We start from the raw sequence: 13,696 nt of genomic DNA, 5'->3' as shown, positions 1-13,696 counted from the left end.
TATCCAGCTTGGACATTCCTCTAATCCTTCTGAGCTACTCCTTTGCTTCAAAAAGTCTTTGAAGCACAAGCAGAATCTACATTTATCCCAAAATATCTTTGTTAAACATGTCAGAAACATGTCAGAAACCATCAAGGTGGACTTTTACCATGCAGCAAGGAGATTGCAAGTACAAGAATTTATTTATCTCTGTTACCTCATTTAATTAACGTATTATAAACATATATAAACTTATAGCATAAACATATTATATTTATGTGGATTTTGCTGGCTAAAATATTTTCTTGCATTTGTAAATCTCTGGTTTTGGCAATCAGTAATATCAGGAGTAAATTAAAAAGACTCTTATTTGCTAAATTCCATCGGGTTCTCTCCACTGGTTATGTCCTTTCCAGATATCAATTCCTGTTTTGAAATGGAAAAATTTAGAGGATTTGACTAACTCATCTTCAGACATTCAAGGTTAAAACTGCCAGAAACTGAGAAAAGAGTTCTCATAAGGCAGAAGACATTCAACTCCAATAAAAACCAGCCAACCAACCAAAAAACCCATGGAGTTCTTGACCAAGTCCAGCCAGGACCTTCTGAAAGTCCTTACCTCTGTCCTTATTCATATTCATAGGCAGATTTTATTTGCCAAGAAAAATAAAATGGAAACATTTCTATGCTTTGTCCAGAGAGTGCCTGTTCTCTATTTTTTTCGATGTTGTCCCTAATTGTGCTGTTCCTGGACCCAATGCTATAGGGGCAGTGTGTTCCACCCTTGGGGTAACTTTTAATGCTGGACATTATTTTCCTGAAAAATTTATCGCAGGAAAATGTCAGTTTGGTAACCAGAAAGTCAAATATAGCAGGGAAAATAATTCTCAAAGTAGCTCTGATTGCTCTTCAGCCAAAGCCGTGTTGTGCTGCTCATGCAATCTGAAAAATCTTTGAAGGAAGTGCAAATTACCCCTTTTTGCTGTTGGGAATTCCTAAGAACACAGGATTTGTGGTGACTTTCTTGCCTTTCTGTCACTCAGCTGAACAACATAGACGTGAACGACCTGGTGGAAGGGGATGACCGGGCCTTTGAGATCTGGCACGAGCGGGAGGACCTGGTGCGCAAGTACCTCCTGCAGGCGCGAACCGTGAACATCAAGAACTCCTGGGTGAAGGAGATCCTGGGCATCCAGCAGCGGATCAGCGAGCCCATCTGGAGTAAGTGTGGCACAAGACAGCCCAAACCTCCTGGTTTGTTCCTGGATGGTCTCCTTGATTCAGGAAATCAGAAAAGAGGGAGAGATGCTGTTTCTGGTCATTAAATGGGGGAGCAGGTCCAGGGAGGGGATGTTGTCCCTCTGCTCTGTTCCTGTGGGATCCCACCTGCAGTGCCCTGTCCAGCTGTGGGGTGTCCAGTATAAAATGGACATGGAGCTGCTGCAGTGAGTCCAGAAGAGGCCACAAAGATGATCTGAGAGTTGAAACACCTCTCCTGGAGGAAAGGCAGGGAGAGCTGGGGTTGTATCCTGATCCAGAGTCCTACACACCCCAGTATAAATCCCCGTGTGATTTCGTTGGGTTCCAGACCCTTTACTCAACTCCTGGCTTACATTGCTCTATCTTTGCCCCTGGGTTTGCTTTGGAATTTTGTCTGGTTATTCAGGCTTCATCATCCTCAGTGTCATTTGAGATTCTACCAATTTTCAATCCACAAAATCTATCAGCAGGGATATTAAATCTTTATTTTCCAAACTACAGATGGTGCCCATTACAGAGTAAATGTATTTGGTGTCTTAAAAGGTCCGAACAGGATTGGATTTAGTCCATATACACTGAAAACAAGTCTGGGTATTCCATTTTTGTGCCTTTAATGAGGTGTTTTAATGAGGAAGACTATCAGAATAATTTTGCATGGTTTCATATAGTAGCAATGAGTTAAAATAGAAGTCCCTTAACAAAGGAATAGGTTGCCCAAACCTGTGGCTGCCCCATCCCTGGAAGTGTCCAAGGCCAGGTTGGATGGGGCTTGAAGTAACCTGGGATGATGGAAGGTGTCCCTGCCCATGGGAGGGGGTGGAACAAGATGATCTTTGAGGTCCCTTCCAACACAAACCACTGTAGGATTCTGTGGTTAAATGAAAGCATAGATTTCATTGTAAGGACACCAGCAGATTGCTGGTTTGGATATCCAGGCTGCATTTTATTTGAGGAATTACCTTAACGGTGACAGATGTGTGGTGTCTGAATAATGGATGTGCTTATTAAAATCATGGTCTAAAATAATTCCAGATCAGCAACAAATTCCTTTTTTTCATGTGGTCTAACCTTACAGCCAACAACAGACATATGACAGACTGAATTTAGTCTCAGGCAAGCAAGGACAGCCTGTCACCTGTAAAGTCTTGAGCTGCTAAAAATTCCTGTTCAGTTTTCCATTCTGAACCTCACAGATTTGCAAAAGTTATTCTTATCTCACTTAGCATCCCATGGACAGAGCCCGCTCCTCCAGCCTAACACACTTCCTCTGATGTTTCAGTCCCTCCAGACTTTGAGGAAGAACTGGCAGACTGCACGGCTGAGCTGGGAGAGACGGTCAAGCTGGCCTGCAAGGTGACAGGAGCTCCCAAGCCATCCATCAGCTGGTACAAAGGTATGAGCAGCAGGCATGAAATGCACCTTCCACATTTGTCCCTTGCCCATATTGCTGTGATAACTGGTCACGGGATAATCCAAGAGATGATCCCCTAGAGATATGCAAGTCTAGGGACCGTGTTTTTGGGCACTTTGGATGAGCTCCTTTGGCAGGAAAAGCAGAATTATGACTGCACAGAATGTACTCTGGGGTAATTTCACTTTTAAATGAGGATTGGTGATGTGCAAGGTCCTTCAACAGTACTTTGCCCTGCATGATGTTTTCTAGAGAGCTGGATGAAGATGAAGAGCTGATTCCTCAACTACCAACATCAGCTGCAATAATACAGCTCTCAGCCCTCTCAAGACAAAAAGCTGGGTGAAATTCCTAAGGGGGAAACTCTTGGTAAACTATTTAAAAATAAATAATTTCTCTTTCAGATGGAAAGCCCGTGGAGGTGGATCCCCATCACATTATAATAGAAGATCCTGATGGTTCCTGCACATTGATCTTGGACAACCTGACAGGGGTTGACACAGGACAGTACATGTGCTTTGCTTCCAGTCCTGCTGGGAATGCCAGCACCTTGGGAAAGATCCTTGTTCAAGGTAAAGTCCTGCAGAGATGCAGTATTTTAAAGGGGTCTGCTATGAAATACCTTAAACTTGAACTGGCCAGAGAGTGACCAGCAGGACCAGGGCAGTGCCCATCCCTTGTGCTGGCACTGCCGAGGCACCTTCAGTCTTGTGGTCAGTTTTGAGACTACCACAAGACAAACACTGAGGGGCTGGAGCGTGGCCAGAGAAGGGAACGGAGCTGGGGAAGGGGCTGGAGCCCCAGGAGCAGCTGAGGGAGCTGGGAAAGGGGCTGAGCCTGGAGCAAAGGAGGCTCCGGGGGGACCTTGTGGCTCTGCACAAGTCCCTGACAGGAGGGGGCAGCCGGGGGGGTCGGGCTCTGCTCGCAGGGAACAGGGACAGGAGGAGAGGGAACGGCCTCAGGCTGGGCCAGGGGAGGTTTAAATTGGAGATTAGGGAAAATTTCTTCATCCAAAGTGTTGTCAACCACCAGAACAAACTTCTCAGGGGGCTGGTGGAGTCACCGTCCCCAGAAGTGCTCAAAAAGAATGTAGATGTGGCACTTGGAGATGTGGTTTATTGCTGGCCTTGGCAGTGCTGGGTTAATGGTTGGACTCGATGATCTTAGAGGTCTTTTCCAACCTAAATGATTTATGTTTCTATGATGTTACAAATATTAAGGCGTTCCAGAGGTTCTGTATAACAAATACTGGGTTATATTTATTAAAAAAATGATGTAAAGGTGCAGTCAACTGTTCTTAGGTCAAAAAATTTGGTCTTCAGTATCCTTTAGACCTAGTGAGAATTATCTGGTCAGGGGCACGAACTTCTTATCTGTTCACATTTCCAGCTACCAGCTGCATTTCCCTTTGCTTTTTGCAGTGCCCCCACGGTTTGTGAACAAGGTCAGAAACGCTTATCTTGTCGAGGGTGAAGATGTCCAATTCACCTGCACTGTGGAAGGAGCACCCAGGCCTCAAATCAGGTCAGTCCTACAACTCACACGGCAACAAATCCTGGCTTCTTATTTTGCATGATCAGAAAAGTCCTTTTGAATTTACAACCCTTTCTTTACTGTGTCTTCTATCTCAACCTCATCCCAATGCTGGCTCTTCATGATCCAGACATTCCTGAGATTCTCAGCAATTAATTCCAGCTGGAATTTGAAAAGAAATACCTACAGAGAGACTTTGGGTATGACTGGGTCAGATTTACAGCCCTGACAACATTTCATCATTTCTTTATTCTCCCTGCCTTACAACTGACTTGATTTTATCAGCAACCAGTTTGGGGTATTCAGACAAAAAGCTCAGGAAAAGCTCAGGAAATCTTGTCATAATTTAAAGCCCTTTTCCTGCACTGACTGAGGAGAATTCTTGGGAAGAATCTCACAAACGTGTGCAGTTTAATATCCAGGTGTGATCTACCTGCCTGCAGACCTCCCTTCCAGGGTCCAAATGTTTGTCTGAGGATTAATTCTTGAGTTGTTTGATGGATGGATCAGTGAGATGGGCATCTTTTGATGCTGCATAATTTTTCCTGGCTTATACTCCATGTTTTCCCGCTCAGATGGTACAAAGATGGGGTGCTGCTGAAGGACACCAGTAAATACCAGACTTTCAGTGAACCACGCAGTGGCATCGTAGTGCTGGTGGTCAAGAACCCTTCCAATGAAGACATGGGGCACTATGAATGTGAGGTAAGTTCAGAGAGATTTAAATATCTGCCATCTAAAATGATAGAGGCCGGAGAATTCATTTTACTGGGAGAGACCCATGGCTGAGTAATTGCTCATAAAACTATCATAGAAAGTCAGGCTTAACTAGATCTGGGTTGCAAATGTCCAAAAACTTCACAATATTCTGACCTGACAGTTTGGTGGTATAAATAAGAATTGATGGAGCTTGTTCTGAAGCTTAAACTCAGGTCCAGATCTCTAGAAGAAACCGTTAAAAAATTTTGGACCATTCTGATGTGACATTTTGTTTTTGGACTGTCTTTAAATTATGACTAAGAAACCCTCCAGAGCCAGAAGAAAGAAATTAAGTCTAAATATAAGGCTAAACCACTGAGATTCCTGTTTTGTTTAGCAAGCATATGTGGAAATACCTAATAAATTGTTAAAAATGTAAAATATTTTCTGAAAATTATTCATAGTCTATGCATTCATTGTAAAAGTAGTAAGTTCTGAGGGCCTGACAATAAAAGCAGTTGGTCTTGGTTTAGGAAATTAGTGTGAGTCAGCTGCTCCATGGTAAATGGTTCAGCCCACAGAAATATTTGGGATGCTTGATATACTTTAAAGAATTCTCCTGGAATTTTAGCAAAATCAGACTACCTTGCATTTGCCATTGACTAAGATCCCAAGGTCCAGTATTCCCTTGGTTGAGTAAAACTCAGTCATTATTGGGCAATAAACAAAAAAACCCTCTTTAATGACCATTAAGGGCACATAGCAGGACTCTGTGCCTGTTGGCAGAGACAGAGCTACCTCAGGCCCAAGCCACAGGCTGCAGAGCAAACACCAAGCAATTGAGTAAATAAGTTTGCTGATGTGCTGTAACTTGTCTGTGCGAGTAATTTTTGGTAAAATACCATGAACACCATTGAGCAGCAAAGTGTCCCTTCAAACTGCAGCCTGGTACTGGGGTCACACCTTCACTCATTTCTGCTGGCTTTGAATTTTCAAGGTAGCACAGGCAGGTTTTCATCGTGACAAAACATCCTGTGTTTCATTTGGCACTGCACGATTCTCTTCAGCTGATGAACAGGTTAGGGTCTGCCAAAAGTGGAGCAGAGCTTTACCACTACAGCGCCGCAGCCCTGACCCAGGAGAGGAGAGGAGACCAAGCCATCAGCATCGAAGGTACGACCCCTGCCCAGCTCCGTACGTACGCCAGCCAGTTGCCCTAAAAACACCTCTCTGAGGATCCCATATCTTTGCCATCTTATCCATGTTGGTTGTTGGTGTCCATGTATCTGTACGTCTCTGGAGATGTGCATGGGCAGAGGGCAGCTCAGCTCTGTGCCCATCACCATCTGTTGATTTCCAAGCCTGGCAAATCAACTTCATATAATGCTCATAAAGGCATTATATGAAAAAGGAGGAGCAAATGAAGGGTTTGTCACACCACCACTAGTGCAAAAAAAAGAATATATATTATATATATTGTTGGAATACTTGAAAATGTGTGTCAGCCTGGCAGAAGTGTTACAGGGGCCACTTGAGTAATGCTGGATGTACAATGTGATAGTTCCTGAAATACCACCGAAGGACATTGGGAATGCCTGAGAAAGCAGAACTGACAGCAGTGTATCTTGAGCAATGTTTAGTTCATCCGTTATTTAGGACTGTACAGGGATAGTCACAGAGTCTGTTCCTTTTTTTTCTGCCAGTTTCTGGATTGGTAGGGTGATAAGAATTGATTTTACACCCATCCAAATATGCATCTCTTTCTTAGCAACTTCAGGCATTACTGCCTAAAGTTCCCTGCATATCCAAGGACTTCCACATGCCATGTGTTAGACAGTGCTTGCTGTAAACCCATCACAGCCCAGTTTAAATCCATGGCTACATCTACCTAGGGAACATTTCCTGGCTTAGGGAATTGGTTCTTTGTACCTCCTATAAGTGTCCTTGTCTGGCTGAGCGTGGCCCAGCCAGTCCTGTCTCTCTTGAACAGTTCCCAGTGGCAGCTCAGGAGATGATACAGCCAAGGGACCACCTTTAATAGGTAATGGACAGATTTGGAGGGCAAGAGAGGGGACTGGGATAGGCACAGGCCTTTCCATGCCAGCAACCCTTGGTTTCATAGGCCTCTCCCAGATGTTGTTGGTGGAGACACGGTCAACAAAAGCCAGAATTTTGCCAACAGCTGTAGGACCTTCTTTCCTCATCTTTGGATGAGTTTCCACACCGTCTTGTGATAATAAAAGGAGTTCAAGTGCATGTTTGAAAGGGTGTAATTGGCATTATCAGCATCCACTAAGATGAAACAGTTCTTCTGACTCGTGAAGCTGCTGGGCAGAAAATGCTGGAGTCTGGAAAAATATTCAGGGATAAATGATCCTCTACTCATAATTTTTCGTCATTTTCTAGAGTCCTCTGCTGTTGGCCCTGTCTGAGACAAGGCCCTGGTCTGGCTGGACCTTTGGACCAGCCCTCTGTAGACACAAATATTGTGACATCACGGTAAGAAGATTCAGCCACAATAAGCTACTAAGATTAGCATCCTGATCTATGGACTTTCTTCATTTTTAAACATGTTTTCCTTTCCCAGAGTCCCATCAAAAAGCATTACAGGGAGGATGCTGTAAGTGTAGAAACACTATAATTTTTTCAGCGAAATAAACCTTCAAGTACTTGAATTCTTTGTCTTTTCTATGCCCTGGAGAGAGAAAAGTAAGTTGTGTGCAGGATGTAGAAGAACACAAATAAATTCCTGTCAGGGTGGTGTATCTTGATGAAGTTCCCTTCAGGCAGATGTTATAGCAAACAAAGATTGTTAAAACTGTTAGGAGCATTTTCAGCTCTGGGGATTGCAAATGTGTGTGTTCAGCCCCAAGTTTCTCATCTGCTGTTATCATAAACAACAACAACAACAAAAAAATTGTGAGCTTGGTTAAAGAAATATAATTGGAGTTTGCCTGGAAGCTTCAGAAATGTCATGAAATAGGTTTGTTCTGTGATGTGCAATTGCTTGGACCTAGTAATAGGGAAGAAAATAGATCCCTGAGTCATCTCCAGGCAGAAACAGAGGGAGAGCTGCTTCAGGCCAGTGGAGAAAATAGGCTCATCCATGGAGCAAGAGGATTGCTGTGAGCAGAATCGCACCAGGGATGAATTTGGCATAATGCACTTGACCAAGGAGGGAATTCATTGTTTTCTTGAGAATCAATAACCAGCCTTGATCTGCCTGGGGAAAAATCAGGTTCATCTGGCAAAGAACTGGAGGACAGGTGGATCTCATGAAGGCTATCCCTTTCCATCCTCACAATCCTTCCTATTTGTGAAAATGGGATTACTTGTAACTTCACCAAGAGGACAACATTGCTGCTCTCACAGCAGGAAATAGATACCGTGTCTGCTTCCTGGCTCACCTGCACCCTGGGTCTGAGTTTTACCTGATTTATCTCTGTTTCTGTGAAATGACCATTGTCTGAGTCTCATGAGGCAGCCTAGGGGCAATTATTTTAGTTTTTATCCTCCTGCCTTTCTGTACCGTTTATTCTGCTGAACCAAACCCGCGGTTTGGGATACCATTAGTCCAGTGGTTTATGAGCCCTGACCTGCAGCTGGTGATGGTCCACAGTCCAAGACCATGGCTATCAAAACCAAATTCTTGTCATTGGGTTTAAATTCACACTGTGGGAGTTTGCAGATCCCTTGGATGGACCAAATCCAAAAAGGATGGAAACTACTGGACTAAGGGATCCCGTGTGAGCTGAGATCTGCCTTCAGCCACACCTGGTCACTGCACTGAAGTCAATGGGAAGTTGCTTTAAAAAATCCTCTTTCTGTGGATATTGGAAGAATTTGAGACACTTTTTAAAAAGTGTAACTGAAAGAAGATCCTTCTCTTTGACTTCCAGTTGACTGTGTCTGCTTTGCACCTTGCTGCTTAACCTGCACACGGCACACCTGGGCTGATGTGCTCTGGCATGTTCTGGTGTGATTCATCCATCCAGGCTCACTAACTTGATTATTTGTTAAGAAAAGCAAAGCCCAGTGCCTTTGAAAGGTGTTGCAATTCCACATGGGTGGGCAGGTCAGGACCTAGAACAACACAGTCAATACAAGGGGAGGAGTCAGGTACAGGAGTGGAGATGAAGCCATAAATAAAAATTCCCAAAGCAACTACACCAGGCAACAAGAATTCCTTCACAAATTTGCCTTAGATTTCCTGCAGAGCTTTGGGCAGGTTCTTCAGTTGCCTTGTAGCAGCCACCTTGTTAAAAACCAGCAAAATATATTGAAGCTCTTAGCTGGAAGATTGCTTTAAAACCCAGAGGAGCATTGGATCTCTTAGTGTTACTGAAGAAATAGGGCACAGGAGTTTGTCCCCTGACCATCTGGTTGTTCCCTGATTAGGGTGATGATTAGGGCATTTACCTCATTATTTTTATTTGGCTGTCACCATGGTTTAGTCTCAATTTTTGGCCTGGCCACAGGGTTTTCAATGCAAATTCAGGAGAGCCCCATCTGCCTTTACAGCTGTCAGTCACTGCAGGAGTGAGGCCTTTTGGATTATTTGGGGGTTTTGCTGGTTTGGGGTTTTTTTTTGAGAGAGATCCCAAAATGCTTCATTCATGTAATTTAAAAAATTGTTATATCTATGAATTAAGCCACCAACCCTGGAGGGACTTCAAAGATCTGTGGATGTGGCACTTAGGGACAGCATTTAGTGGTGAATGTGGAAGTGCTGCCTTAGCAGTTGGATTCAATGATCCTAAGGGTCTTTTCCAACCTCAGTGATTGTATGAATTGCTCATTTTAGGATTAGTTTTAGCAGTTCTTGCCAGGTTTTGCAGTCTCCAAAGTGTAGCAGAAGGAAGTGAAAATAGAGCAGTGCTCCCGTGGCTCATGTCAGCAGCGTGAACTGGGCAGGAAAAATAGGTTTGAGCTCCTGTGAGTGGAGAAAAGAGACTTAAAAATTGTAAAAAAGGCCATAAATTACCTTCCATCCATTCAGAGCAAGGAGAACTCACTGATCCTCAATGTTCCATCACTTGTAAGGCAATGTTTTAATCTATTAACCAAAGAGATGTCTGGTCCTATAAAAGCACTGGCTGTCCCTAATGCTTACAGCTTTTAACCTGCTTATCAGGGGCTCCTGCTTTGCAAAGCTGTTTGCCTAAAATGCTCTTGAAAAGTTGAAATGATCCATCCGGCGCTAAAAACGGATGCAGAATATTTTCCTCTCGGGGGAAAAACAACAGCAAAAAAAAAAAAAAAAAACCAAACCAAAACTATAACAAAAAAAAAGAAACCCAAATTCTCTCATCCTACTTTCGTGTGGTTCTATCCTTCAATATAGGATTGCTCAAATCCTCCCTCACACCTCGGACAGCACATATACAATTTATTATGTGCCATTTTCAGCTTTCTCATCCCAGGCCTGCTGAACTTTTGAATATTGAATCTCTTTGACATCCACTACGAATAGAAATATCACAGTTGGTGTCCTTTGGGAGGACTGCAAGAACAGACATTCATAGAGCAACCACTGAAGAGACTTTTTCTTACAGACATTGTGAGATTTCATTGATTTGTTCAATTTTTTAGTTTATATTACTTAATTCTTGTCTAAAGACAGTTGCTGCTAAAATAATTGTATAAAACACCTATTTTCAGGTGTATAATCCAATTAAGTAATAGCTGTTTCCATCAGAACATCAGTATTTTTACTCAGATATTCACTGCATATGGATTAATCTCATATTATTTAATAAGATTTTCTAAAAGTTATTTGAAAATTGCAGAATAGTGATTTAAAAATTCAGTGAAAATCTCTAACCTGAGTGTAATAAATTGTTTGAGCACTCAGTTCATCTGCCATCACTGTATATTTATCATTCCACCATTTAAAACAAGGTTTGAGTTATTAAAAAAAAAATAATTAATTAAGGGCAGGTAAATTGTTTTATTGTGATTGTGTCCAGGGATAAATATTTGAAAATAATTTTGCTCTTTACTTACCCTGTTAGTGTAAACTCAAATTTCCAAACAAATTCTGTTTACACTCACCCAGTTCTGCAGTAACTCCTTTGAATCTCTGGGAAATGATTCCAGATTTTTACAGGCATAAACAAGAGAAGGCTCTGCAAGTACACCCATGAGCTCTAGGTCAGATATTAACATCAATATTTGCACAAAATTCTTTTTCATTATGGTCAAATTTGTTTTTTTACCTGAGGCAGGGAAGAGCCCTTGGAAGTGAAGTGGAAGGAAAATTAAGTTAAAGTATTCCATTTAATATTGTAGATGTATTTTTAATTTTCAGTCAATGCAGGTTTGGGGGCACCAATTGAAAACATCAGCACTAATCATCAGTTATTTAACAAAAAATACAGACACTCCAAATTCCCTGGGCAAGAACTGTTTGTGATTTTATAGATCTTTTTAAGTGGCAGTTCACTTAAATTGCATCAAGTGAAAATTACCAGAGCTTATTTATTATAGGCTGGCTGGAGAACTGAAAACCAATTGCTGGAGATTAAATTATGGGGTTTTTTTAGATCTTTTCTGAGTTTATTCAATGAAAAGTGGGGCTTGCTGTTGGGGTTTTTCTAGATCTCAAATAGGTTCAGCAGTTCAGGGTGTGCTCAAAGCAGTGTGGTTCAAACAGTGCCTTAATTTTATTCCAGTGGATAGGGTGGGAAACCTGCTGAAAATCTCAGTTAGTTCTTCAAATGGTATCTTTCTACTTTTTAAAAATGTCAGTTTTGGGAAATACTTGCAACCCTATGAAATCATTACTTTTGATCTTGATAGGCATCAACAGCTTCCAGTTGGTTATGGGAGAAGGGTCAGGAAAAATCACAAATTAGAGCAAAAAAAAGAGACGGAGCAGACACAGGGCTCTCCTGGGCTTCCTGGGATTTGGGGGCTTTTTTGATGCTGATGATAATGATTTTAATGATTTTCATTGTTATCAGTTTGGATTTTGCATCCAGTCCACAAAAACTTGGCCACAATTCAGTGTTTGGGGAGACTCTTTTTTTCTAGGAAGTGAAATCACAGTTTCAAGAATTTCAGCTCTCCAGGATTTTCCAGATCGAGGCACTTTCAGGTTTCTGACACCATCACTACCTTATTATATGATAAAAAAAGTTAAATAAGGACTTTGTTTTCTAGCTTTGACCTGCCAAACAAAAATGGTAGAATAAACAGCTTTTGCCAAATTGTTCTCCACAAAATATTTAATTTCAAATCTAAGCATTCAGAGAGCATTCTGAATTCTCATTCCTTGTCAGAAACACTAAAGATGATGCTGGAAATAACCACAGAAAGCATGGATGGGATGGTACAGTTGGTTATTTTTCACTCCAGTTTATGTTGATGATCTGAGCAAAGATAATTTAATCATTTCAGCTTTTGCCTTTCTTTAACCCCATGCTGTTCATACTGTTCTCTTTGTAGTCACTGAACAAGAGACTAAAGTGCCCAAGAAAACCATCATCATGTAAGTGCTGATTTTTTTTTTTTTTTTTTTTTTTTTGGGGTAACATTTGTGGTTTTTTGCCTTGCTGCCTCTGCATGATCCAGTAACAAGCTTGTGTTCATTGGCTATGCAAGTGTGTTCATTCCCAGCCCGCCAGATCCCACGGAATTCTGTGCCATGTGAAGTGTTCACCTCAAAAAAAAGTCCTTCTGTTCTTTTCCAAAAATAGCAGCACTGGTGTTAGGCACAGCCTGGGGCAGTTATTTTATGATATTACACATGGAAAAATATTCCCCTGAGCACTGATAGAGTTGCACAAGAGCTCGGGAAGGTGGAGTCTGACTCTCAGTGTTGAATGAAACCAGCTTTGAAAGCTGTCTGCCTGAAAATGTCTACAAATTTAACAAATATCTCAGAGCCTACAGTGATTTCTTCTGGCTTTCTGTTTTTAATTATTCAGGAAAGCCTTGTATGATGAAGCAGAAGATGATGAGTATTTTTATCCCCTTCTGTCTCTATATTTCTAATATAAATATTTGTCCTGATAACTTGGTCTTTTTGAGTATTTTGAGCCTGGTTTATACTGGATGCCTATAAAACTACAAAGATTAATTGCTGCAAAAAGCAGTATTTTCTCAGCCATATGTAGCCTAGAAGCTTAGTAGCCATTAAAATCTTAATTCATCTTCTTAAGTACCATAAAGAAATACATAATGAAATTGTTTCATGTGCTGGAAGGGGGACACCGGCCTGTGACAGGATTTCAGAGCATCTCCAAGCCACTCAAACCATGTCCTGAGAGCAGTAAGCAGTTATACAATGGATATTTTGGGGAAATGCCTTCCCTCAACAGCTGTACTATTGCTAAAGTCTGTCCTTGATTTGGGACAGGAGGCTTAAGTTGAGGTATTTTATTTTTGTTAGACATAAAATTGCAACTAAAGGACTGTTAAGAGTTGCTCACCTTTTATCCCTTTTATTGCTTTCTGTGAGGATTATTCCTTTAGATCCATGCACTTGGCCCATTTGGAGGCAGTGGTTTATAAATTGTCCCCCCTCCCAGAAGTTTCTACCTGGATGAGGCAGAGAGCAGACAGGAGAGGCAGGAAGGGGCTCTGCCTTTTCCCCTCTCTCTTGCACATCAGCTCAGGTAAATGTCCAGTCATTAGACCCTTTTCATCCTGCAAAGACCAGAAAAGTAAAGTGTTTTTACCTGTACTGCCTCAAGGACCAGGATTCAGAATGGGGCAACTGAACAGAGAAATATTTTCTTATATCACATTCAGAAATATCCTGAGAAAGTCATGAGCAGGAGGAAATCTCAGAGTCAGACCGCATCTACA

The 13,696-nt window shown here is 41.9% G+C and overlaps 1 protein-coding gene across 8 annotated transcripts in view; it reads left to right on the top strand.

Annotated features, from left to right (window-relative positions):
• Window positions 1-13,696, top strand: part of OBSCN (obscurin, cytoskeletal calmodulin and titin-interacting RhoGEF) — a 163,367-nt gene that overhangs the window by 114,948 nt on the left and 34,723 nt on the right. For 7 of the 8 annotated variants that reach the window (XM_042043235.1, XM_042043236.1, XM_042043234.1 and 4 more), the window contains 6 exons: window positions 1,023-1,200; window positions 2,519-2,632; window positions 3,055-3,222; window positions 4,072-4,174; window positions 4,759-4,888; window positions 5,950-6,055. In XM_042043235.1, the coding sequence (XP_041899169.1) occupies window positions 1,023-1,200; window positions 2,519-2,632; window positions 3,055-3,222; window positions 4,072-4,174; window positions 4,759-4,888; window positions 5,950-6,055 (799 nt within the window). Of the gene's footprint in view, window positions 1-1,022; window positions 1,201-2,518; window positions 2,633-3,054; window positions 3,223-4,071; window positions 4,175-4,758; window positions 4,889-5,949; window positions 6,056-12,331; window positions 12,375-13,696 lie in introns of all 8 variants that reach the window. The other variant, XM_042043241.1, reaches the window with a different exon arrangement.

Source organism: Corvus kubaryi, unplaced genomic scaffold (assembly GCF_017639235.1).
Source record: "Corvus kubaryi isolate FWS band 111438036 unplaced genomic scaffold, C.kubaryi_AGA036_p1.0 37398, whole genome shotgun sequence".
NCBI lineage: Eukaryota > Metazoa > Chordata > Aves > Passeriformes > Corvidae > Corvus > Corvus kubaryi.
The sequence above is the reverse complement of the archived record's forward strand: the minus strand, read 5'-3'. Positions and strand labels throughout refer to the sequence as shown.